This window comes from Punctularia strigosozonata, assembly GCF_000264995.1.
Source record: "Punctularia strigosozonata HHB-11173 SS5 unplaced genomic scaffold PUNSTscaffold_1, whole genome shotgun sequence".
NCBI classification, from domain to species: domain Eukaryota; kingdom Fungi; phylum Basidiomycota; class Agaricomycetes; order Corticiales; family Punctulariaceae; genus Punctularia; species Punctularia strigosozonata.
Window position 1 is genome coordinate 919,691 of NW_006767433.1, and position 24,212 is coordinate 943,902.

Sequence of the window (24,212 nt, forward strand, 5' to 3'; positions counted from 1 at the left end):
GCTACGATCGTTATGGGCCACTCAACGGCTGACCCTATGGACAGCTTGCCTGAGTGCACATTGCAAGGGACTGGTGTATCCACTAGTACTTGTTCTATAGTTCAGAGATGAACGGAACTACCGCCTCTCGTCATAGGTAGATGCTATACTGTCCACTGCTGTCAAGCGCGCCCTGTAGGATGATATCGATGATCCTCCTCCTACCTTGTTACTTCTGCTGACCAACATCAATTCCCTTCTCGTCAGTTCGTGCGGGTCAGTATAAGTGGGTCAACGCTGCATCAGCGTCCGTACATGCCATGTCAAAAGACATTTTCGTAGGTTCCTAATTATACACACCTCTCCTCATCACGTACCTCCACACCAAGAGCAATATGTCGAGCTATTACACCGAATTCGAGGCTCGCAATGCACAGTATGCCAGTACTTTCGGGGCAGGCAAGAGCCTGAGCATGATGCCCGAGAAGCGAGTTATCATAGGTATGTTCCGCTTTCAGCACTACTGGTCCGCATTCAAGGCATGTTCTCACTCCGCTGAACAGTGTCTTGCATGGATCATCGCGCCGAGTATACTATATAGTTTCCTGCATCTGCGCTCTAAGCACCGATGCACTGACTACATTCCCAGCCCCGCTCACTTCCTCGGCTTGAAACCAGGCGAAGCCGTGGTTATTCGCGTCGCCGGCGGATCCGTGTACGTTTTCGGGTCATCTCATATGCCACCACTTTTTGTGTTCTGACGCTCGAGTTCGGTCGCAGCCGCGAAGTCGTTCGCTCGCTCGTCATATGTCAACGATTCACCGGCGCCAAGGAGATCGCGCTCTTCCGTCATACCAACTGCGGCGGCCTGACCTTTACCGCGGAAAGCCTTCGCGAGCTGATCCTTTCGGCACACCCGGGCGACAAGGAGGTCGCCGAGGCGGTCGAGAAGGTGGATTTGTCAGGGGTCACCGATGTCGAGGACGCGCTGAATGCCGACCTCAAGTTTTTGCACGAGCACCCGCTGGTGCTCAAGGACACGCTCATTACAGGGTGGATCTTTGACGTTGAGACTGGCAAGGTTTGGGATATCCATGCTGCTGGCCCTTCGCATCGTTTGCTTACACGTCCGTATCTATCATAGATTCGCCGATCGTTGTGACGGAGCTCTGCTCGATCTCAGAGGAGGCTGGCACCACAAGAGACTGGTCTATGTCACACACGCTATGGAAGTTGAACGTTAAACCACAATGTGCGTGCACGGTGGAGGAAGCACATAGCACCTCTTCCTGAGTAGCGAAACTCTTTTTTCAGATCATCTCTTCGAGACGGATGCGCCGGCATGTGCATATTGTGCTCATGATTATAGAGGAGACAATACATGTGGCAGAAACAAACAACCTCGGTTATGGAGGGAGAAAAGAAGATCACAGGTGAATTAGAAATATTGTTCTGTGTCTAGAGGGCCCTCTTGCTCTCGTGGCTTTAGGAGCGTCCGCGAGTGGTCTTCAAAGCTTGGCAACGGTCGTGTTCCATGCACAGATCCGGCTTGGACCATGGACAGCGGAGTCGATGCTAGGCGGATCCTTGTTACGCAGGATTGACAAGAGGTATTGCAACCTCATCTTTCTTGCTGTATTGTATGCGTGAGCTAATCCGCAAACAATCGTCATGGACGGTGGCCGCTGCAGTTTGCGCTTGAATGGGTTCTCATCCTGCTTCTCGCGCCACCAGTTACACCATACTTATACGCGTGCGCAATTGGGTGCATACTTCCGTGGTTTCCGGAGTAAGGGCTTGGGAGAGTTCGGATTCGGCCCGCAAGATGATGACAGATGATGACCGGAAGTGGAGCTGGGCACGTTTAACGCCGTATATATGCCTGCGATTGCATTCGGAGAGCATGCCCGCTCATCCTCACAATGGCCGATTGGCCAACTTCACATTGTCGCGAACGTTTTTTCCGTGACTCGTTTCTATCGGCCATGGACGGTACCAGCAGCCCGGGACAGTGGTACGAAACAGGCTTCTGGATCGTCAATACTCTGTTGGTCCTGGTGCGAACATAGGCTTATTATCATCTATACCCTTGTTGAACATGGCGTAGGAAATAGGGGTTTTCTGTCATGTTTTGAGGCGGCTGCGCATGTGAGTATGCTTTTTCTCTCTGTCCTTCGGCTGACATTAAAGTATACGGGTCACGGAAGGTGTGATGTACCAAAGTATTCAGACAGACGTCGTATGTGAGTGTTGTCAGCTTCTGCACGGGCATGACCATCCATAACATCTCGCGTACAGACTTCCTATCCTTTATCTTCCGCTTGTTGGTGGTCTCTCGACATCCGTAGGGTATGCTGGCCTGATGAGACACGCCGACCTGAACAACATCGTGCTTGTTGCCCAGGTGAGCTTTCGTTGGTCTGATATGCTACGAATTCTCAGTCGCGTCAGATGATGGCCTTGTGCGCTCTTCTGTAAGTTTCTACCGGTGTCTCGTCATGTACCCAATATCCGACATTGGATGCTTGCTCAGGGCTCCAGTCTTGAACATTGTTCCGCTGAAAGACGAGGTACGTGCATTGATGACCGTGTCGATGCCAATCGGCGGGTGGTGATGGCCTTGAATTTTTCAGGGCGAGTCCTCCGTGAGACGCCGCACACTCAGATCCTGGACAACCTGCACGTTGATAGCATTTCTGGTAACATCCTGGGGTGAGCGCCGGGTTTGGTCTATCCAACAACCCAGACCACGAACCAAGTAACATCGATAGACTACGATGGACTCTTGGACGCGCTACTTGGAGGCCAACTCGAGTCCCCACTCCATAACTACATACAACCTATGATAACATAGTCTGCGCAAATCCCTTCTTCCACCATGGACTTGAGCACTGATCGAAATATCGCTGTAGCTTCATGTTCATGGTCATCGCCTTCAAGTACTGTCGTTTACATCTTCAGTCACCGGATTGGCGGATGTACAAGGAACACCGGGTGATCTATGTGACAATTGTGTTCCCTACCCTCCATCGGCTGCTTGTGGGTGCTACTTGCCGTGTCTGCTTCCTGCCAATGGGCTTACCTATTTGCCAGATGTACTTCAAGTTTCCTCAGGTCCTGCCGTCCACAGATTGTACCCGAAATGCATATGGAAGCGATGGTCTTGATACTGTTCTCACTGCTATAGAGGTATCCAGCCATAATCATCCAATATAACCGGTAATCTTCTGACATCGCGGTAGATGGCCGTAGCTTCCATTTTCATGCTCGAAGCCTTTAGCCCCAAATCATATGTTGACGATATCTCCGATGCGGACAAACTACCCACTGTTGCAGCGAGCTCGTAATGCCTTGATCCCGGGTTCCGATGCCCGTCGTTGTACTCGATGGGCCACATATTGAATTATGCTGTGTAACTTGTCGTCGACGCTGCTCGAGTGAAGTGTTAGCAGACACTTCGCCCCCCAGGGGAGGTGGCGTTACGGCTACCCGGAAAGCCTTGTATCTTGTCCCCAACTCCTGTGATTGCCTGGAAGAATGATTTTGTACGAGTGCTCAGCGTCACGCAGGGGTATCTCGCTGCATATTGCAGACGGATAACACACTGGATCAGACGATCACTTGCGATCAGGGAGGACCATTTCGTCCGATTCGTTCCACACAGTGCTCGGGCGCTTTGCCAAAGTGAAAAGAAGAAAAGTACTTACGGCATTCTTTTGCCATATCTGCATCCTGAAAACCGCATTACCCTACGGAAGCGTTTATGGTTGAGCATTGGATGAGCTCGGAGACCTCACATAGACAATCATGTCATGGTGTGTATAAGTGGAAGCGAGTGTTAGGACTCGACGAATTGTTCTTCACGATGGAGCCGTAAGGCATCAAGGCGGCTCCCTCAGAAGGCATGCCGAGAGTTCGCAATACATCTGCCAGACTATTCAGTGTGGAGACCTGCCATCTGGACCACCAGCCGGATAGGATCCTCAACGAGCATTATAATGGACAGCAAGCTTAAGGGATAGGGTCATCGCCGTCATCATTAGAGATCCATGTTTTAATAATGCGATCGGTAATATGACCTTCTTTCCTTAAAAGCGCGATCGTGTCGTGAAACGACTCCCATGCGTCTGCAGCGTTCTCGCGTCCACCGAAAGCAAGCAAAAACAGAACTAAACCGAGCTACGCTCCGCCGCCCCGCCCCAATCCCATCTGACTGGCTCTACAAAGATACCATCAGCAACACTGTTCACGCCAGCAGGAGATCATGTAAGGACGCTCACAGGTCCCTCAAACTCGGATCGGCCATGAGCTCGGCCATGCTCGGCATGCCGCCGCCACCCTGCATGCGCTCCATCATGTTCGCCACGGCGGGGTTGGACATGAGGCGCTCCATCCCGCCGTTGGCCATCATCTGCTGCGCCATCTGCATCATCATCGGGTTGTTCATCAGGCCCGCGAGGTCGGGCATGCCTCCAGCGCCGCCTCCTGCACCTGCCCCGCCTTCCGGAAGAAAATATCAGCGTGAGGAACTACATGTGAATGGAAGCAGAACGTACCACCGAGTCCGCCCATGTTGCGCAGCATGTCGGCCATGCCGCCCGCACCGCCTGCGGGGGGAGGAGAGCGGGACGAGGTTGCAGGGGTCGCAGAGGGAGCGTCCAAGTCCAAATCGGAAAGGCGGGTTTCGGCAGCCTTGAGGTCGGTTTTCATCGAGGAGTTGGATGGATCGATCTCGAGTCCACGTCGGTAGGCTGCCGCGGCCGCTTTATAATCTCCGAGAGAGTATTGTGCGTGTCTGTACAACGAAGCCGATCAGCATTTCTGACCCAGTCTGGAATATGGAGTGGGGCCATCTCGAGTGATGTGCGATCGTAAGAGAGGAAGGGTACATACCCAAGCCGCGAGTATGCCCTGACGAAGTTGGGGTCGATCTCGATCGCCTTCTCGGCGTCAAGAACAGCTTCAGCGTACTCCTGCTTGCTTATGTGCGCTGCCGCGCGGTTCGAGTAGTAGACCGCGTTCGTCGGGTCAAGGGTAATCGCGCTCGTGTACGAGCCGATCGCGTCGTCGTACTTCTTCGCGGTCATAAGCTTGTTTCCCGCCGCTTTGAGCTCCTCCGCCTTCGCCTTGTCTTCGGCGGTGGGCGTCGACGGCGTGACGGGTGCGGGTGAGGGAATCGGAACGGACGCCGATGGTTTGGAGGTAGCGCGGTCGCGGGTCTTGAGGAAGACATCGAAGATGGAGAGCAGGGAGGCGGGTTTGATGCTCAGCTTTTCACGCTGGGACTCGTCCGCAGGGTCGACGCCAAATGCCTCACCGATGCATTGAACTGGTGCGCGATGGTGAGGTCGGGGAAGATAGAATGACGCGGAGGAGATTACCTACTAGCAACCTCTAGTGATTCCTTGTCGTCCTCCTTGACCGAATCCGATGTCCTCAGGAAGTCTATGATGGCGAGCACGAGCCGTTGCTCTTTCTCTGACATGATTGCGCCCAAGAAATAGAAATCGAGGGATATTAGATCGAATAGAAACTGCAGAGGAGAAGTCGTAAGCGTGGGAATTCCGTGCGCGCTCCCTCAACTCGACGCCTCTTCGTCGTCACCTGTGTCCGTCTTGCAGGCCGTCTCAGACTCAAACCGAAAGACCACCAGGATGTTCTTTTGCTCCATCTCCGGCGAGCCGCCGCAGGATCCGGTTGTTTCCTCCAAGTCAGGGCACGTCTATGAGCGCCGGCTCATCACCAAGTACATTACGGACAATGGCACCGACCCCATCACCGGCGAAAAACTCGAGGAGGCCGACCTCATCACGGTCAAAGCCAGTGCGTACCTTTCAATCTTACAACAGTTTTTCTTGGTATGCCGCTCGTACTCATCACTGCGTTTGCGCTACCATAGACCCGAAGACGGCCGCGCCACGTCCGCCGACGCAGACGTCCATCCCCGCGCTGCTGCACACACTCCAGAACGAGTGGGACGCGCTCGTGCTTGAAACGTTCGCCCTCAAGCAGCAGTACAATGCGACGCGTCAGGAGCTCAGCTACGCGCTATACGCTCAGGACGCGGCTACTCGCGTCGTCGCCCGTCTCATCAAGGAGCGCGACGCTGCCCGAGAGTCAGTCTTCACTCCCTTCTCCCTCCCTTTCCCATTCAAAAGTATCAAATATGTCCTCAAAAACTGACCAAATCACTGTCGGTTATAACAGGGCTCTCGCCAATGTTCAGGCCTCCCTCGGCGTTTCCGCCCCTGCCAACGGTGCCTCGGGCGACGTCGAAATGTCGGACGACGGCGCTTCCTCCGCAGCGCTTCCCGCTGAAGTTGTCGCGCGCATTGACGAGACCCACCAGACGCTCTCCGCCGGTCGTCGCAAGCGCAAGGCACCTGCGGGCTACACCACCCCCGAACAGGTCAAGTCCTTCGCGTCGGTGCACACCATCCCGTCCCTGCACTCGCCCTCTCCCGCGGGCATCACCGCGCTCGCAATCTCTGCCGCGAACCCGGGCCAGTTCCTGACGGGCGGGAACGACAAGACGGTGCAGCTGTACGACCGCGGCTCGGACAAGGTGCTCGCGAGCCTAAAGGGCCACACGAAGAAGGTCACGCACGTCGCCTTCCGCGAGAAGGAGGGAGAGAACACGCTCCTGCTCTCCGCCGGCGCGGACAAGATTGCGAAGGTGTGGTCGCACGACGCCGTAAGTGGCGAGTACGCCCCTCGCTCGACCATCCGCACCCACAAGGGCGAGCTCACCGGGCTCGCCGTGCACCCGACCAAGACCCTCCTGGCCCTCGCATCGCTGGACAACACCTACTCGTTGCACGACCTCAACACTCTCACGCAGGTGTTCGTCTGCGCGCCCGTGGACGCCGCGCTCACATCGCTGAGCGTGCACCCGGATGGCACGCTCCTCGCGCTCTCCACTCCCGGCGGGACGTTGCACATCTTCGACGTGCGCACGGGCGCGATCGCGGCTTCGCTCACGCCGCCCGATGCGCCGCCGTTCGCGATCCCAAGCACGTCCTTCTCCGAGAACGGATACCACCTCCTCTCCCCCGATTCGTCGTCTTCGGTCGCCATCTGGGACCTCCGCAACCAGTCGCGCGTGCACTCGCTCCAGTACGGCGACGGCTCGCACAAGATCAACAAGGTCGCGTATGACTACAGCGCCAAGATGTTTGGCGTTGCGGGTGGGGACGGTGTGCGCGTCTACGCGCACAAGAGCTGGGAGGAGCTCGTCCACCTCCAGGAGGGTGAGGATGTCGCAGACTTTGCGTTCGGTGAGTTGGGACGCGAGATCTGGGGCGCTGCTGGACGTGAGGTGCGGATTTGGGGCGCGCCTTCGTAAAAGGGGGTCTCTGGCACTCATTGTGTATACCTGACCGTTTCTATTGTTTGACCCAAGATATGTGCTGATGTGATTATCACGTGTTGCACGAATACCTCGATTCATAATGCATAGTCGCTCAGGAGCGCCTAAGCCCCCGAGGTCAAACAGCAGACGGGGTGTTTACTGCACTAGGGTTCTACGCAGGAGGGACATTCACAATCGTGCAGCGAACCATCTACTTTCATCACGTTGACCACTTCTTGCACGCCTGGACGAGCTGCAGGGTCAGCGTCCCAATAGCGTTGCATCGTAAGCCAAACACCGTCTGACAGGCCGAGCTGCGTCGCCTGGGTCGGACGAGGAGGACGATTCCCGCGGATGGAGACTTCGGTAACGACAGGACCGTCTTGCATGTTCGGAAAGGGTATGCTATTGGAGAATATCTGTCGCAGAGGAACCCCGAAGACATCACTTGGATGCACACTTGATAGCACCTTCGGAAAGCGCATCTCACCTCGAGAATGACCATGGCGAACGAGTACATGTCGCTCTTGAATGTCGACTTCACACTGGCTTGCAACAGCTCCGGGGCCATGTAGCGCCATGTGCCGTACGTCGATATGGACGTAGCGAACGACGTGGATGTTGTCGGATCGTGCGTCACGGCGGCCAAACCGAAGTCCGCGAGGCAGGCGTGGTGATCCGCCTTGACGAGGACGTTAGCGGACTTGAGGTCGGCGTGGACGATGCCCTTCTCGTGAAGATATTGCAACCCATTAGCTGCGCAAATGCCCCTGTCAGTGGTTTGATCCGTCTCCGCTTTCGTCGGTAGTACCTACCTACGTCTCGAATCTGCGCGAGGAAGAAAGCGTCAGTCCTTTCGGAGTCAGGGTGAATGGGAGACCTCACCAGTCCGGGACGGTTCGCTTCTGGGTGTTCACAGACGTAATCGAGGACGTTGCGGAACGGATGCCACTCGCTGACCATGCACAGAGGGAACAAATTCGGAGGCGCGACTCCATGATAGACGAGAATGTTCCTGTGCGAGAGACGCTTCCATAGCGACGCTTCCTCGCAAAATTTCTGGTATCGAGTTCGTCAGGCGCCTCAACGTAGAGGCGATCCTCGATACTTACACTTGCTATCTTCTGGACGCGATCAACGTGTATGCGCAGCACTTTCATCGCTACACGTTGGGATCCGAACCGACCTAACCAAACGTCCGCCGAGCCTCCTGTGGCTACTGCCCCATCTCCCAGCTTGACGAGATCACCGTGAAGCATGTGCGACGATGGCAGGCATTCGGATTGGCTGCATAGGCGACGAAGGAGCCTCATGCATCGGTGAGGGGAGCCGATCTCGATCTTCAGTGCCTATAGGAACCCGTTGGGAAACAAAGCAAAACATGAAGCACCGGCGACGAACCTCGTCTATGATATCCATCAGACAACATGCGTCAGCCCGGCTCAGACTTAGCAGAGCTGATACGTCCGGCTGGCTATGAGGCCAAGTCTGCTCAACCCTATTCGCCCGTTGTGTTAGATATGCTTCTAGTAAGCTGTGCAGGGACGATTTATGATCGACACTGCATATGCCACCCGCGCTCTCGAGTGACTGGCGAAATCTCAGATCACAGACACCTCTCAAAACAGAGCTATTGTCATCTCACCCACGATATTATGGTCAATAGGCATTCGCAGTCCCTCTTGCTGGCCTGGATGTCGACGACATTTTGCTTTGAAGCACCGGAGCCAACGAACGCGGCACCCAACGGAGGACGGCCGGTGCGACACACTGGAACCTGCATGGATTGTATCGGTCAGTTATTACTCTACGGTACCAACGTCGAGAAAGAGATCCCACCGAGATGGAAGAGGCCAAAGAGTCGGTAGATGGGTTCGATCGTAGCCCGCCTACTGCCGGTGACATCGAGCGCGGGGGAGAAGGAGTGTAACGACTCGTAGGAGATGAGTCAACATAGCTCTTCCAGGAGTTGTGGAGCGGCCTGCCCGTAGTGATCATACATCGGTCGGCATCGTACGTGAGACCATGGACAGCTTCCGGACCAATTTGCCTTGACGCGGATGAAGCAGAAGACGTGAATATTCATAACAGAAATGACATATGATGCGCTCACCTCACGATGGCTTCCGACTCCGTTCTAGTCAGTCAAGCAACATGAGTACCGGGATCTGAAATAAATACTGCACTGCAGCTTACCTGCGCCATGGAGAGATTAGGATCTCCACCATGGTTTCTAACTTGATCCCCGATTCGAGAGCACATGTAACAACAACGAAGAACAGCTTATACTGCACGTTTCTCAGCGCGCTCCGATCAACTGTCATCAAGGGCGGATCTGTCATAGGTACAGCAAGTTCCATATTAACGGTGTGGTCCGCCCCGCCTTTGATGGAGACATTGGCGGGGCCTTGCATCTTGATGATATCTCCTCCCATTCGGCCCCAAGACATCGAGACCAGCTTGGCTTCGACGACTTCAACCCGTAAAGTGCTTGCGGACTCCGACTGCAGTGTGGCCGTGACTGATATGGCGTCTTCCGGGCCATAGCATTGTCGATCTGTTTGAACTTCTAGCAGAACACCGTTTCCGCGTGTTGCACAAGAGGCCGGCCTTGAATACGCAGGCCAGGCCGCATGGAGGTCATATCGCTCAACCGTCATCCCATATAGTGCTGAGGCCATATCCAGCGTAGCCCCTACTCTTTTACTGTGCGAAACGAGCATTAACGTAGGTACTATCGGGAAACATGATATTCGACAATCACCTCCGTTTAAACTGAGCACGAGCCATGATGAAGTAGGAGATCCCAGAGTATCTTGCAGCGCCGGGATCAATCGACGGCTCAACCTCCGAGTCGACGCCACGCAGCTGCTAGACGAGGAAGCAGGCGATGCCAAGTTGTGAGGAGGTGTTGGTTTTGTGAGGTCCCGAATACTAGTACTTACTATCGACCGTGCCACGGAGCATGTTGGAGGTAAGTTATCCGGGAGCATAACCTTGAATGGCACTGAGAACTAAACAGCCTGTGAGGGTGCGGTACATTGACATGCCCGTCTTGTCAAGGGTCATTCTTACGGTGTCTACGGAGATATACATGCTGCCTTCAGTTTGTCCATTCAGGTTGAGATATTGACGCAGAACGAGTTCATCATTGCACCAAAGCTCTATGCAAAGAGACTCCATCCGCCAGCGGAGAAAACCGGAGAGCGTTATGGTCTGGGTAGGGAAGGTTGAGATGCTCGGACCGGAATATGTCTCACGGATTTCATTGTGCTTACCCCTTGCATTGTGGCCTTGGGGTGAACGGCTTCGTTTGATATCCCAGGATACCCTATGTTTGGAATGTCAAGTGACATTGCAACCGTTATCTAGGTTAATCACCATCTACGAAGCTAACCAGCCCTTCTGCATGTGCGATCGTTCTGCATAACACCATTCTAGTGAGCTCCCTTCGAGTGCCATGCATACGTATCGTCCAAGTAATCTCTTTGCCTACGAACATTTTGTCCGTAATGATAAGTTCGTGAGACTTCTTTGCGCCAGCGTTCCGTTCCGAAGTTCTCGCTAGCGGACCGACATCAAGGGTTCCCATAGGCAAGATGAGGCAGCAGAGATAGTTCAAGGGATTCCACGGATTCCAATCTCCAGGCATGGCAAAGTCAATGATCACCAAGGAGTGCAGTCGTGAAGGGCAAGGTTAGGCGCTCAATCTCGGACTGACATGAGATCCCGCGTTTTCACCGCCTGCGCCTCGTGGACAGTCAATGCCTCGGAGGCTCGGGAACGGAAGTGGCTTTTCATGCGACCTGCATCGATTCTGGTGTATTCCTTCCCTGTGATAGACACTGGCGATGCGAGTTCGAGGCGAAGCGATAGCATGCTTTGCGCTGTCGTTGACGTGAGTGCTGTGGAAGCTCATGACCAGCTCGAAGTTGACTCGCACCTTTGAAAGAGTCGTTTCCGTGGTCCTACTCATCTTGTTGCATGTATGCGATTTGACGACCGGGGCCAAGACTTTGAATTTGAATTGAAGCACTAGATTGGTCAAATCAACGCGGCGCCTGCTCCGACAAGCATATCTTTGGTACGCAGTCAAAGCCAGCTCGTGTTCATTGACATGCTGGACTCTATGGCATGGTTCTTCGCACTGGATTCTGGAGCTGATGTTGAGCAAGGACAGGTTAAGGTCAATTTTGCGAACTATGGGTAAGGTCTAGCCGCCGTCCATGGTGAACAGAACGTTCTCATGCTTTTCTCTCACTCTGCACAGGTCGGCCCTTGCTCGTTGGCTCGGTAATTCCACAAAGGCATCTGATCTCTATGCATCCAACTTCACATCACACATCGGGGGCCACAACGGCCTCCGGAAGTCGTATCGCTGGGGGCTTTATTCCTTTTGCGGGTTTCTGGAACACAATCGGGGATCATGCTCGTCAACGCAAGCTGCACATAAGTTCCAGCCGTTCCAAGCAACGATGTCAGACATTCCGGCCCAGTACCAAACAGATACAACGGAGATTTTTGCCAACTTTACGGGCTTCCAAAGTTTCCGAGACTCGAGAGCTTTAGGTAGCTTCACCGAAGGTGCCTATGTCATGATCATTCTGGGTACGACGTGTACAGGACTCTCCTTGTGGCTGTCAGTCTCTCTGTTTATTGCTCTGATCCCCACCATCGTACACTCATGAATCCACAACAGAGAGCTGCGGTTTGGCAAGAATCACCTGGCCTTTCTTATGAACGCGCTGTTATCGGTGTTTAGCAGCGTGTTCCTCCTGATAGGCGCTGCCATATGGACCTCTATGATTCATAATACCGCCAAGATCAACTCGTCAACATTTCTTGCCCGCGATGGGACATCTCAGTCCTTTGGCATCCATGTATCTCGCGGCCCTGGCCTTGGACTTCTGTGGGGCGCATTCGGGGCTTCCGTGCTCACAATACTCCCTCGTCTAGTTATGTGAGTGCATCACATCGCAATTGCTACGTCGTGCTTATAGAACCCGAACAAGGTGCTGCACATATCGGGGCTGAGATTTGTGTGTGTCAAGCAGGCCCGTTTGTAACGTTTGTGTTCCATAAGACGCACTCGTACCATTCACTCAAGTCCCTCTGCCGTGGTAGGACCATGGATGTAATTAGCTACGTCATGATATGAAATCTCCTTCTATCTCGTGCAATAGAGGCGTTTTCTATGCCGAAGATGGCCAACGTGGTGCGTTGAATTGGGGGCAGGTTGGCAGAGAGGGTGAACGGCCGTGAAAGATGTGGCGATGCGAGGTAGCGGTTCGGCCGTTGACGTTGTCGAGACCGTCGACGGCTACTTTCCTGCAGAAACTTGCCGTACGGCGAGCGTTGCCAGGCTGCTGCAAAGCGTTCCACGCGCAAGCGCACTCAGATCCGCAAGAGGGCCCTCTGAGGCATCACCCGGGACCTCCCTTGTTCCTTGAAACAGGATTCACAGTGCTTATAAACTCATGATACGTCTCCGCTTCATGAACCACATGTTTTCGTAGCAATCCTTTTGACCCTTGACACCAAATATGTGACGCGCGAATCCTACCGTCCAAGATACACTTCTTGTGCTCGACCATTCGGTCTCTGAGTCATCGCCGACCTCACACGAGTCCATAGGTCTGCGCAGGTACAAAGATGGGTTGTCAGGCTGCTGTTCCGGTCTGACACTTGCTCGAATCACGATCAAAGAAGCGACTGAGGGCGGTCGGGGAGATCTCTATGTCGCACCACCGGTCCTTAGCTGCGCGTGACCATGCAGACCCCATCAACACTAGCTCTTGCAGGAAGGTGGTCAACGTGGACGTACCGCTCTTGGGCGTGGGGTTACTGGCCACGAACGCTGCGAGGACGTTGTACAAGTCCGGCATGCCGCGGGCGTGACAATTCCACGCCCAGTCGACGCGACCGTGAGGGCGCAGGCGGTAAAACACGAGCCGAGGGTCCGTCACCTCGTCAAACACCTCGAATACGCGGCGGTCATCCGTGTGAGACGCGTTCATCCCGAGCACTTCCATGCGTGGACTGTTCTCCAAAATATCCATGACCGCGTCCTTTACTGCGATCAGGCACTGTCCTTCCGGCCTCAGATCCGAGTACAGGCTCAGATAGGTCAACTTGGGCAAACCTGCCAGCCCACGCCAGTCGAGCCAAACGCGATGCGAGTCGACGATCTCCAGATGGGTCACACTCTGAAAGAGCGGCGCGGACCAGTCGACCTCGTCGCTCTGACGAAAGAGGCCCCAAAGCCGGATGCTGAGCTTCTCTGGCGCGTGCTCGTTCAGCGCGGCCCAGAGATTCTGCATGTCCCCCGAATGCTCCTTCTTGATCCAGCACGCAAGGGACTGGAGCTTGCGGTACGAGCGAAGGAAGACGATCGCGTCCGGAATTTTCAAGTTGTATGGGATCATGATGGACCCCACGTAGAACTCGGGAGGCGGGTGCTTGCTGACGTCGCGCATGAGCTGACGGACGCTTCGATCGTAATCCGGGGCATCAAGGAGGACGTGTTCCTTCACAAATGGGGAAACCCTGCATAGATTGCGAGTGAGCAGCTGGCCGACCGGGTAATGGAGCTGTAGCGACCATATGCGCACCCGTTGGGCAACCTGGCTTAGCATTCTCGCGTGCCGGACGTCATCTTGACAGGACATCTCGAATACGTAGCGTTCGAGTTCCTGGGGCAGCCGAGATAGTACGTAGTCTCCATAAGATGGACGATGAGCGACAGTGGTGGCTTTCTGCGTATCATCTGTCTTGAACCAAGGGAACAACCTGAACCGGGTGGACGACATGAAGTGAGACAGCGAGCTGACTTCTATGCCGGAGGTTGTGATCTTCGTGTCGCGTTCACGGTGGGTGTTGAGGAGAGGACAGCACAGAGTGCAGTGGTGGCGTTCATGGGTCTTCTATCTGGGCCACTGGAGACGTTCGAGGACGCATTTACGCCAAACCAGGCGAAACCGCGAAGGGCGGTAGCAATGCCACTTGATATTCCTCTAGTTAAGCCTCGCAGGGATACCTTGACTGTAACAGAGCGGTAAGAAGTACTCTGAAGTAGGACTCCGACGCTTGAATCAAGACCCGATTATTCGCGCATCACGTGGCGTCGATTTCCCTCTTCCAAAATTTGTGAAAGTAGCGACTCTACGGTAGCCATGGATGGACACAAAACAAAACGAACACGGACGAGACCTCCTCGCAAAAGGCCCGTATCCACTGCCGGACACTCCCAACCGGCACCCGAGTCCTCGTCCTTGTCTCCCTCTCTGTCCGCCTTCTCCAGCACTGGACAACTTTTCGCGTTAGTCTCCCTTTCCGTAGACAAGCATCGTTTACGGGTATACGATGCATCAACTGGACGCTGTACATCGGAGTACTCTGTGGATGCCGCGCGGGTCACCGCCTTGCGGTGGGCGCACCTGAAGGAGGCCGTGGGCGGCGAAGAGCCGACCAAGAAAAAAAGGAAACAGCGGGAAAGCGCAGGGGCATCGTCGTCTACTGCGAATGAGGTGATATTACTTGGTCTCGCGAACGGTTCTGTTGTTGTATTCTCCCCCGCCCATGGACGCGTGCTCAGCACGCTCAGCCATCCCGCAAGCACTTCCTCCATCCTTTCCATCGCAGTCTCGCAGAAACAGCACAGGATATGGACTTCAAGCGCAGACAACGCTCTCCGCTTATGGGACCCCGTCAAGGGTATCGTAATAGGCACCTGGAAATCAGGTGGTCACATACCCTACTCCTGCATAACCGTTCGGCCACCATCAGCAGGTGATGATGAAGACGACGCAGACACCGAGCTACTGGCCGCGAACCATGCTATTCAGCTTCTCTCCCTCACTCACGAAGACGTCTCTTCGTCCATCGAGTGCGATGTCCTCGCCTCCGTCACGGGCCACGCATCTCCAGTCACCTCCCTCGAACCCTCCACTACCTCACAAACCCGATTTTTCTCCATTGCCGAGTCGGATCGCTTCGTGAACGTATGGGAAATACCGGAGGACCTCGAATCCGAGTCCACCGTCGAAGGCAAGCTTGCCGCATCCATCCCGCTTGACGCCGAGGCACGACATATCGCCCTCTCACCACCCGCCCCCGGATCCTCCGCCGAAAATGTCCTCCTCGCCGTGTCCGCATCCGGGAAAATCACGATCTACCCCATTCCTGCCGAGCTCACGGACCCGGCAATATCGAAAAAGTCGAAGCAGAAGGTGCCGACGCTCGTCCCGCGCTCGACCATATCCGTTTCGCAGAAGAAGGGACAGCAGACGCCGGCACAGGTGCTCAGCGCCGTTTTCGTTCCAGGAAAACGTCAGGCGAGGGTGATTAGGCTCGTCGGCGGCGTACGGCCAATCTTCGAGGATGTGGTACGCCTCCGTCCTTTCCATGTGACGGACGAGCTGTTGATTGGCGGTTATATCAGGCTTACACGAACGACGCGGGCCAATACGTCGCGGAAGTGACGATCACACCCGACGATACCGCTTCGGCACCAAGTCAAACAAATACTGTAAGCGTTCACTACCAAAGGCTCTTCATGCGCTAAACATAGAACAGGGCGCGCCGACGCACAGATACGCGGAACCGTCATCATTGGCAGTACGCTCGGGTCTGGCGCTCGGCCAAGACGAAGCCCACGACGACCCAGCGCTCCGCGCCGCCGACGGCGCCCTCGATACCGATCTCGCCGAGCTTACCCTCGGCGAACGTTTAACGGCGCTCAAAGGCGCCGACGACCCCTTCGGCGCGCCCGTCGACTCGGACTCGGACGCCGATGCCCAACCCGGGCGTACCAAGCCCCCAAAACGCGGCGGCGAGGCCGTGCCGGCGAACTCGCTCACGCGGACGCTCATCCAGGCGCTGCACTCGTCTGACGCGCGCCTGCTCGAGACCTGCCTCGCGCACTCGGACGCGGCGCTCGTGCGGAATACGGTACGTCGGCTGCCGCCGCAGCTCGCGGTGCCGCTCTTGGACGCGTGCATGGAGCGCCTCGGGCGTGGCGCTCGTGCGGCGAACTCGAAGGGCGGCGGAGGGGGCGCGAGCTCGCAAAGGGGGATGGGGCTCGTGAAGTGGGTGAAGGCGGTGCTGGCGGTGCATAGCGGACACCTTATGACGGTTTGTTGTTCTTTGACTTACGGGCGTCAGCGTGATCCTGAAGCGCTTTTCTCGCAGATGCCGGACCTCGTGGCGCGGTTGTCGGCTCTACATCAGACGCTCACGGCAAGGCTCGCGCTACAGGAAAGCTTGCTGTCCTTGAGCGGTCGTCTCGACATGGTGCTGTCCCAAATTGAGATGAGGGCCTCGGTCGCGCCGGCGCCGTTGGCGATGCCTAAAGGCGCCAAGGCGAACGCTCGTGCGAAGGGACCGCAGAAGGAGGTGAGGAAGTATGTGGAGGGCGAGAGCGAAGACGAGGAGGAGAATGAGGATGAGATGGAGGTCGAGGTGGAGAGCGGCGATGACGAAGGGAGCGTGGAGGACATTGAGTTGGGAGAGGAGGACGAGACCGACGAGGAGGATGAAGACGAAGACGATGAGGATGAGGATGATGAATCAGACGACGGCGAACCACGCATTAACGGCTTCATCGACGACGAAGCGGAGGAGTACAGCGGAGATGAGGATGAGGACGACGAGAGTGAATGATTAGGCTTCGCCTGCATTCCACGACATTGAAGATAATGTTATTCACTCATGAACCGTCGCTGTAGAGTGCGGTACAAAGATGCATTCCCTTGCATATCCGGGCTCACTGATCGAGGGTGTATCCTCAGGTCGTCGTGATGCAAAATGGAAGCGCTTTACCGTCATTCGACCCCGCTCCCAGTAGCGGCGCTGCGGGTCATGATCTCCCATCGATCCATCAGGAAACGTGCGGGCCTCGAGGTGCGAATAGCAGTGAAAAATTGGTTGAACCATGGGTGAGCGGAATCCCAGACGTTGATCATGCACCAGATCGTGAGTGAAAACCCTATAGAACAGACAATACCTAAAGGGATCCATGTTCTGATGTCGGTATTCTGGAAAAAGAGCAAACAGCATGCCACGGCGAACGAAACCATGCTGAGGTTCGGGTGGGCATGCGTATGGTTGAGACAGCATGCAAGATGCACGCACCCCCACATCATAAGTGCGTATGGCAGAGAATAGAGGATGGCTGGGATGACATGTGAGATGGAGCAAATGTCGATCTCCGGAATCCTCACCGAGCGTCTCTATGCCATATACCGGATGTTGTTTAGCAGCAAGCGCATTTGCCTGGGTATAGCCGTCAATACGTGGCTCGAAGAAGACACATGATCTAAGCTAACCGCTTCTCCAGCTGTCATGCGATGACTCCTTCCATAATGCCTATCCAGCAGCAGACCAATCTTCGAAAGACGAATCAGGCACCACTCTCAACGTGCTAGTAATGGCACATACAATGATGGTTCCGGTGGAGGAAGCGGTTGAGATGTACGACGCAAGTTGTGCGAGAGACGGTGCCGGACTCGCGGGACTAGGAGTGAGCGCTGACAAGATCTGGAGGTTCGTGGCTTGGTTCGACTGAACTACACTCGGAATTGCCAGAAAGGCTAGCTGGAGAACAGGTTCAGAGACTACCAGGCTCCGATGCGACAACCGCGTACATTGACCGAAAGCAGAACTGTGGCCTAAGGGGAAGAGGGTAAGATTTCGCGTATCGACTCAAATGTTGTTTGAACAGACCGGGATGAGATACTTTTCCCACTCCCTCTCGATGTTATCGACGAACTGCTTCCAGGCAGATTCCACGATGATGCTGTCCACCCATATACGCTTGAGGTTCCTCATATGAATGTCCGGGGCAAAAAACAGGAGCGGGGATAAGATGGTTATCAGCAAAGTTGGAGCTCCCTCAGCGTCTTCGTAGATAGATTCCCAACTGCTGAGTCTTGCCTCTCGTTGACCATACAAGTTGAGGAACCTTGTGTGAACTGAAGAACCGTCAACATCCCGTCTCTCGTAGAAGGCCAACTTCAACGTACGGATGAAGTTCATTACTCGCCCTTGCAATCCATGCCAGCATCAGTGAACGTTCCGTTGACAGTCTGTGTGACCTACCGACAACTTGAGCGGAGTATCCATGTGCGTTCTCTACGACTATTCTATGATCGTGCTAGTCAATTATGAGGCGGAGGATATGTCCTTACAATTGATATTCTTGAGCAGTTCCACGAGCATCATCACCTTTTCGATACCGTATGGGAATGTCGAGTTTCTCGAGGTTGCCTGATCTGACGGTCCTTCAACGCAACGTTGTTGCCAAAGAATTTTCAGCATACCAACACCACCATGCACCATCATACCGATCAACTCCTGCAGCAAGTCTGGAGCCACCGGTCTATCGAGTGGAAACAGCTCCCAGTGAGTCCTGGTTCGGACGTTAACTAGGCTCATGAACCTTATGCAGAGTGAGTCTTTTGGTCTGATTTGATTGATGAGCAACGATACTTACCTAGCGACATGTCGGCATACCAATACAGAGCTTCGAGCTCGATCTCTGACAACGCGTTCAGCGTACAACACACGATTGAGATAGCAAACCGCTCATACTTGCTTGGGACAGCTCAGTGATTCCCTTCACTTCCCTGATAGTCCATCCGATGTTCATCTTGTTAATCCAAAATAGTGTTCGCGCGTCCGGATTCGCGCAATAGTAGTAGCATTCGGCATCATCTCCGGTGTCAGGGAGCTCAAGCATGATTTCTGCGTTGGTTGGAAATTCCTCGCCGAGACTGCATTTAACAGTTTCGAGACGCCTTGCGCTCTTCTCTATGCGTGCTAGGACTTCCTTGTTGTAGAGATCTGCTCCTGTGACCATGCGCTAGTGACCGCGTAAAGCACATGTCACTTGCAATTCGTATCGAGATGGTGATGCAGCGAAATAAGACGCACTCTTTTCGGATCCCAGAAGTAGATGCATCCGTCGGGATGAATTTGGCGAGTCCACCCGTCTGGCGCAGGTCCGCTGAGTGATTGCGTGAGAGAATGGCTTTGAACGTGCAATACTACGTACTACTCGATTTTGATCGTCATGGGCGGAACTTCACACGTCGATTCGCGACGAGGTCTATCGGCATGTAGAATGAGATCCATGATACATCCAGCGAGGCACCACCGTCGCCGCTCACATTTTAAGGCCGCGCACATATTTCTTGACGTAGTCGGTATCGACAGGTAATATTGCCCAACTTCGCAGGTAGTCATTAGGGTATTCTTCACGATGCGGGCCTAGCGTCAAATCTGGTTCTGCGGGCGTAACGCCAGCTGGAGTGGCTACTACTGGAGAATGCTATATAAAAGCGAGAGGGAGTTCAACGATTTGGGTCCTGGCTAAGAGTATGGACTGACTGATGCAGTGTCGGCAGTAGTTGCAAGAGCTGAAGCAGCGTGCGAGCGAGGATTTGCGACTCCCGTAGTTAAATCGTAGCCCCTCGTTCCGCTATCGTCACCGCTGGGGTCCTCCCACTGCGGACTGAAGGAGTCTCGAGCTCCTGCTTCATGTTCGAGTGGAGACGTTACCGATACTATGATGGAACTTGGGCGGGTGATTGAATGGGACGCATTGCAGGAGCCGGTGGGGGAAGCGGGAGGCATGCCCAGAGACTCAGCTGACGGGAGAGTGACTCCCTCAAGGGGAACGCTAGGCAGAACGATGTTGATGGACGACGGATTCTGTTCTTTATTCTCGCACATTGGGGCGAGGACGTCAGACGAGAGAGAGGCTTGACTGTCCATGGGAGACCTCGCGCCAGGAACCGCGAGCAAATTATTCGTTGACCGGGAGGACATGGCAGAAACGTTTGTCATGTCAAGAGCGATGTGTTCGGGTTTCTTCGATTTGCCGCGCTGGAATAACGAGACCTTGGGCGTCCGAGAAGCTAGAACTACATCCTTCGTCGTAGAATGGCACGTCCCAAGGCATGATGACGCGTATAGCCCCTGTAACCCATCAGCGATAGTCCTCGGGTGTGTGTGGTGGCTCCCTCCACGTCGAAAGAGCATGCGCAACAATCCGCCGAGTACATGCCAAATACGATGGACGCGATGCTGTCGAAGATAACAGCGAAGCAAGTCGAGTAGCTGTCGCAGTAAACGGGGAAAAGATGTCTTGAGCATATGGAGGCGAGAAGGCAGAAGTAAGTGTAGAGATCATCGTGTACTGCGTATATATATATATGCTGGCGGTGTTGCGTGAGGCTCGACAACACACGGAAGAGGCGAGTTTGAACTTGGCTGTGTTCGGCATAGCAGTTCCATGCCTCGTTCTTAAGACTTGGGTCGAGCTCCAATGAACCGTAGTGATGAAAGGAAGCAGATAGCACATGAGACCCCCAATGAAACCTACTTGAGCATATCGAACCGTCGAGCAGCGTAAGTACGGGCCGGGCCGGTCGCGTAATACACGTGGATGCACGCATATAGATACTGTACTTTTACGACCATAAGTTCAAGCGGACCCCTTGGGGACAGGGGACACGCTGTAAGTTCGGACCCGTGGGAAGTTCATGAACTGATATCAATCAGATTGCTTTGTTCTCACAGTAAGTATCAACAGCTCCCACGGTCAGTAAGGTTCGGCCGAAATGGGAGGGGACAGGGGACAAAACCCTGATTTAGGTTCAGTTCAAGGGTAGGGGGGAACGGGGACGAACTTATGGTCGTAAAAGTACAGTATGCCCTTCTGGATAATCGCAGGCTCGTAGGGGCGTGGCGTCTCGTAAGCATCGTGCACGTTCGAGAAGAAGACCCGGTAGATCCGCTCTTGGAGGGGAAGATGCCAGGCAGGTCGATAACTTGAAAGAGATGCATGTACGGCTGGTACATATCTGTGTCATGTCATGAGTTGCCATGCATAAGCCGCTCATGCACTGCGGCAAACAGGCTGAATCTGGGCAAAATATATCGAAAATAATTGCCAAAATAATTCAGAAAAGCTACGAGATAAGTTGACCCAAATGATGTCAAACTTACTGCAAAGAGACCGGGAAAGTATTCATATTTTTGACATATATCTGCATCCTTGAGATAAATCTGTCATAACTTCAGACTAGCTTAGCTGCAAATATGTCAGTAACAACCATAGTTATTATAGAATAATTTTGTTATATGTTTTCCCCAGATTCCAGGGATTTCCCGCTGTGTCAGCGCACGCCTGCAAGCAACCAAGACGCAAATGCGAGTTCAAGGCGAGCCCGTGCAGAAAGGAATCCGGAGCGTCCCGGGGGAGCCCGGAGACCACTGAGGACCCGACTCCCTTCTATGGTAGTTGTCGGTCGGGATTTCGCGAACATTGGAGGGGGGAGAAGGGGGGGAATTCGTATGTAGCGAATTCATTTACATAGATATATATTCGGCAGGCCGTTCCGATTACGTTCTATACATTCGTGTTCGTGGTTCGCATGCGTGTATCAATGTAGCATCATGAGAGCTCAGGCGATGCCACGTCGTCAGTTTTTGGTGGTACAGAAAAAAAAAGGGGGAAAGGAAAAGAAGATTGTTTTTGTTCGTCGATTCGTATCGTGAATATAGGCGTTCCCCCGGGGGGGGGGGTGGAGTGATGGCTCGGAACGGATGGGATGGGGTGGCGCAAGATGGTCAGTATGTGTGTGAGGAGAGAGAGGTGTCCGGATTCGTTGAGGTTGAGCGATAATGGCGATGGAGCAAAAAAAAGTAAAAAGTAAAAGAGCAAGTAGGGGGGAAAAAGAAGAAGAAGAAAGGATTCGTCCATGTCCGGATGGAAGGGTGTAAAAGGTTTGGAAAATAAGTACGAAAAAAGGGGGGAGGAGGAGGGAGGAGGAACGTGGAAGTGGATCGTGAACGGAACGGAACGATTTGTTTCCTTTTTGTTTTCTTTTTTTCTTTGGCTTGTCCATGACCGGATGGACGACGGTTCGCGGGTCTCTTCCTTGGAATGGTGTATAAAAAAAAGGCGAATCGATTGCATCCTTTATCCTCGGAACGTGCAGCATCTGTGGATTGACAAGAGACATTGCGCCGATCAGAGCTTCCGCGTGTACAAGAGAAGACAGACGGAGAGGGAGGGAGATAGAGAGGGAGATAGGGAGAGGGAGAGAGAGAGAGAGAGAGAGAGAGAGAGAGAGAGAGAGAGAGAGAGAGAGAGAGGAGCAAAAGACGCACGAGACGAGATAAGGTCCGAGGCTGGCGAAGAGCGTGGCGAAGGCGGCCCAGAGGATGAAGAGTCCGTTGCCGGCGTCGAGGTGGATGCCGAGCGCGATGGCGGGGGCGGCGTCGGGCCGGGTGAGGTGCAGGGCGTTGACGGAGCGGGCGGAGGCGAGGGCGGCGGTCCAGATGGCGGCGGCGACGAGGAGGAGTAAGGAGCCGACGAGGGCGAAGAGGGTGGAGAGGAAGAAGGTGTAGGTGTGTCGGAGGATGCCGCTGCGAGAGGGAAAGAGGGAAGAGGGAAGAGGGAAGAGTTAGTGAGGTTACCGGTGATGAGGTGGAGAGGGGTAATGGCGGGAGGCTGGGAAGTGTGGGGAAGAAGCGAGGGAGATGAAATGTGTGGAGAGGGTTTAATGGGACGGGTCGGATGGGACCCGGAAATGTCGGGGGAAGGAAGGAAAAGCGTGCACGGAAGTTTGGGGGAAAAAAAGGAACGGGGAAGGTGTTGGTGGTGGTTACGTACACGAAGAAGGCGAGCGCGGAGCAGATGGTGCCGAGGAGGATGAGATAGTACGCGGGGGTGGTGAGCGAGCCGAGGTAGTTGGAGTCGTCGAAGCGGGTGGAGGCCTGGGCGAAGATGTTGTCCGTGAACTGGGTGTAGTTCGCGATCATGTCCGCGGTGAGCGCGCGGTAGGGCTGGAACTTGCGGGCGACGGTCGAGTTGGAGCATTTTCCGTGCAGCTTCTTCTCTCCGTCGGAGGAGGAGGAGGTGGTGGTCAAGTTGGAGGAGGAGGTAGAGTTGGTGGTGGAGGTGGTGTTGGGGGAGAAGGCGCAGTAGGAGTAGAGGCCCCAGGAGTAGTGCGTGCGCAGGCCGGTGCCGTTGGAGAGCGGGAGGGAGGTGTTGGTCGTGTAGAGGCCGTGGATGGGGTCGTTGAACTCGGCGGCGAGGGCGGCGCCGTAGTTGGAGGTGTTCACTTTGGCCTGTGGGTGAGCTCGGGATGAGCCGATAGAAAATCGAGGGTTTTTATGGGTAGGGCTGCGAACTGACCATGGAGATGCTTCGAGGGACGGTCGAAGTGCTTATTTGGCCGACCTTGCGCATCGTCAGGCACCAGGTCCGGCCGGGCACGGAGGATAAGGAGCTTACATGGAGGAATATGAGGAGGATGAGGGAGACGAGGCTGTAACGGCGGCATGACTAAAAGCGTTGCTTTGCGAGTGGGAGAGGACGCACGACAATGAAGAGGCGAATCCGATGCAGAACTCGCCGCGCAGCCGGTATCCCATGGCGGGTAGGAATCGAGGGGAGGGGGCGTCGTCACAGATCAAGTACGTTCGGGGAGTAAGCTAGAGAAACGAATAAAGCAGGAAGACAGGCGAAGTCGCTAACCCCGGGCACGGAGGAAGGAGTGCTTCCCTAAGTACTCGCGCTGGATTACGCTCAGGGCCCACAAACGCAGCGTCACCCTCGAAAACGCGAGGGGAGCGTGTTGGCGTCACGTTACCGCCTTCTCACGCTTCCACGTGTATCATGAGCGCGCCGCGGACTTCCCACGCTTTGCGACTGTGGCGGTGACTCATTGTCCCTTGGGCCATGCCATTGAGTTTCCCGTTGATCCACGTTTTGCGGGGGCGGCTTGTGAGGCTGTTGGGCGTGTAGGGTGGGCAACACACGGGGGAGGGTTTGGACGCCGTCGCCGGGAGCCTCGTGTATCAGCGTCGG

At 54.7% G+C, this 24,212-nt stretch overlaps 9 protein-coding genes across 9 annotated transcripts; 5 read left to right on the forward strand and 4 right to left on the reverse strand.

The window, feature by feature from the left end:
- Positions 1-579: 579 nt before the first annotated feature.
- Positions 580-1,399, forward strand: PUNSTDRAFT_78917 (carbonic anhydrase; the record flags this gene model as incomplete). The annotated part of the gene is made up of 4 exons (XM_007378241.1): positions 580-694; positions 760-1,062; positions 1,126-1,231; positions 1,294-1,399. Coding segments are annotated over 3 exons (434 nt in total), but the record flags the coding sequence as incomplete, so codon positions are not given.
- A 99-nt stretch (positions 1,400-1,498) lies between these two features.
- Positions 1,499-2,839, forward strand: PUNSTDRAFT_48370 (uncharacterized protein). Its single transcript, XM_007378242.1, has 8 exons — positions 1,499-1,589; positions 1,671-2,036; positions 2,087-2,127; positions 2,187-2,222; positions 2,278-2,383; positions 2,431-2,453; positions 2,513-2,549; positions 2,613-2,839. Exons 2-8 carry the CDS (start codon positions 1,902-1,904, stop codon positions 2,739-2,741), a joined length of 507 nt encoding a protein of 168 aa, XP_007378304.1. The 5' UTR covers positions 1,499-1,589; positions 1,671-1,901; the 3' UTR covers positions 2,742-2,839.
- Positions 2,840-5,561: 2,722 nt separating this feature from the next.
- On the forward strand, positions 5,562-7,475 carry PUNSTDRAFT_78919 (WD40 repeat-like protein). The gene is made up of 3 exons (XM_007378243.1): positions 5,562-5,802; positions 5,879-6,095; positions 6,187-7,475. The coding sequence occupies exons 1-3, from the start codon at positions 5,634-5,636 to the stop codon at positions 7,322-7,324; spliced, it is 1,524 nt and encodes a 507-aa protein (XP_007378305.1). The 5' UTR covers positions 5,562-5,633; the 3' UTR covers positions 7,325-7,475.
- A 9-nt stretch (positions 7,476-7,484) lies between these two features.
- PUNSTDRAFT_117183 (kinase-like protein) lies at positions 7,485-9,442 on the reverse strand. Its single transcript, XM_007378244.1, has 8 exons — positions 9,170-9,442; positions 8,976-9,107; positions 8,732-8,920; positions 8,443-8,679; positions 8,216-8,389; positions 8,146-8,158; positions 7,821-8,086; positions 7,485-7,749 (listed from the first exon to the last, which is right to left on the reverse strand). The coding sequence occupies exons 1-8, from the start codon at positions 9,326-9,328 to the stop codon at positions 7,495-7,497; spliced, it is 1,425 nt and encodes a 474-aa protein (XP_007378306.1). The 5' UTR covers positions 9,329-9,442; the 3' UTR covers positions 7,485-7,494.
- A 2,114-nt stretch (positions 9,443-11,556) lies between these two features.
- On the forward strand, positions 11,557-12,364 carry PUNSTDRAFT_58886 (uncharacterized protein; the record flags this gene model as incomplete). The annotated part of the gene is made up of 3 exons (XM_007378245.1): positions 11,557-11,963; positions 12,030-12,290; positions 12,343-12,364. The coding sequence occupies 3 exons, from the start codon at positions 11,557-11,559 to the stop codon at positions 12,362-12,364; spliced, it is 690 nt and encodes a 229-aa protein (XP_007378307.1).
- Positions 12,365-13,058: 694 nt separating this feature from the next.
- Positions 13,059-14,139, reverse strand: PUNSTDRAFT_139948 (uncharacterized protein; the record flags this gene model as incomplete). The annotated part of the gene is made up of 4 exons (XM_007378246.1): positions 13,059-13,088; positions 13,155-13,416; positions 13,473-13,876; positions 13,931-14,139. 3 exons carry the CDS (start codon positions 14,137-14,139, stop codon positions 13,325-13,327), a joined length of 705 nt encoding a protein of 234 aa, XP_007378308.1. The 3' UTR covers positions 13,059-13,088; positions 13,155-13,324.
- A 363-nt stretch (positions 14,140-14,502) lies between these two features.
- PUNSTDRAFT_129079 (WD40 repeat-like protein) lies at positions 14,503-16,990 on the forward strand (the record flags this gene model as incomplete). The annotated part of the gene is made up of 4 exons (XM_007378247.1): positions 14,503-15,714; positions 15,771-15,857; positions 15,905-16,462; positions 16,520-16,990. 4 exons carry the CDS (start codon positions 14,503-14,505, stop codon positions 16,988-16,990), a joined length of 2,328 nt encoding a protein of 775 aa, XP_007378309.1.
- A 592-nt stretch (positions 16,991-17,582) lies between these two features.
- PUNSTDRAFT_129080 (uncharacterized protein) lies at positions 17,583-20,158 on the reverse strand (the record flags this gene model as incomplete). The annotated part of the gene is made up of 15 exons (XM_007378248.1): positions 17,583-17,602; positions 17,656-17,695; positions 17,768-17,923; positions 17,974-17,997; positions 18,053-18,300; positions 18,352-18,372; positions 18,428-18,466; positions 18,517-18,600; positions 18,649-18,753; positions 18,822-18,866; positions 18,920-19,190; positions 19,262-19,334; positions 19,383-19,436; positions 19,498-19,658; positions 19,718-20,158. 15 exons carry the CDS (start codon positions 20,156-20,158, stop codon positions 17,583-17,585), a joined length of 1,782 nt encoding a protein of 593 aa, XP_007378310.1.
- A 1,776-nt stretch (positions 20,159-21,934) lies between these two features.
- Positions 21,935-23,776, reverse strand: PUNSTDRAFT_94437 (uncharacterized protein; the record flags this gene model as incomplete). The annotated part of the gene is made up of 6 exons (XM_007378249.1): positions 21,935-22,338; positions 22,508-22,765; positions 23,013-23,470; positions 23,538-23,582; positions 23,637-23,670; positions 23,724-23,776. The coding sequence occupies 6 exons, from the start codon at positions 23,774-23,776 to the stop codon at positions 22,317-22,319; spliced, it is 870 nt and encodes a 289-aa protein (XP_007378311.1). The 3' UTR covers positions 21,935-22,316.
- Between the last annotated feature and the right edge of the window lie 436 nt (positions 23,777-24,212).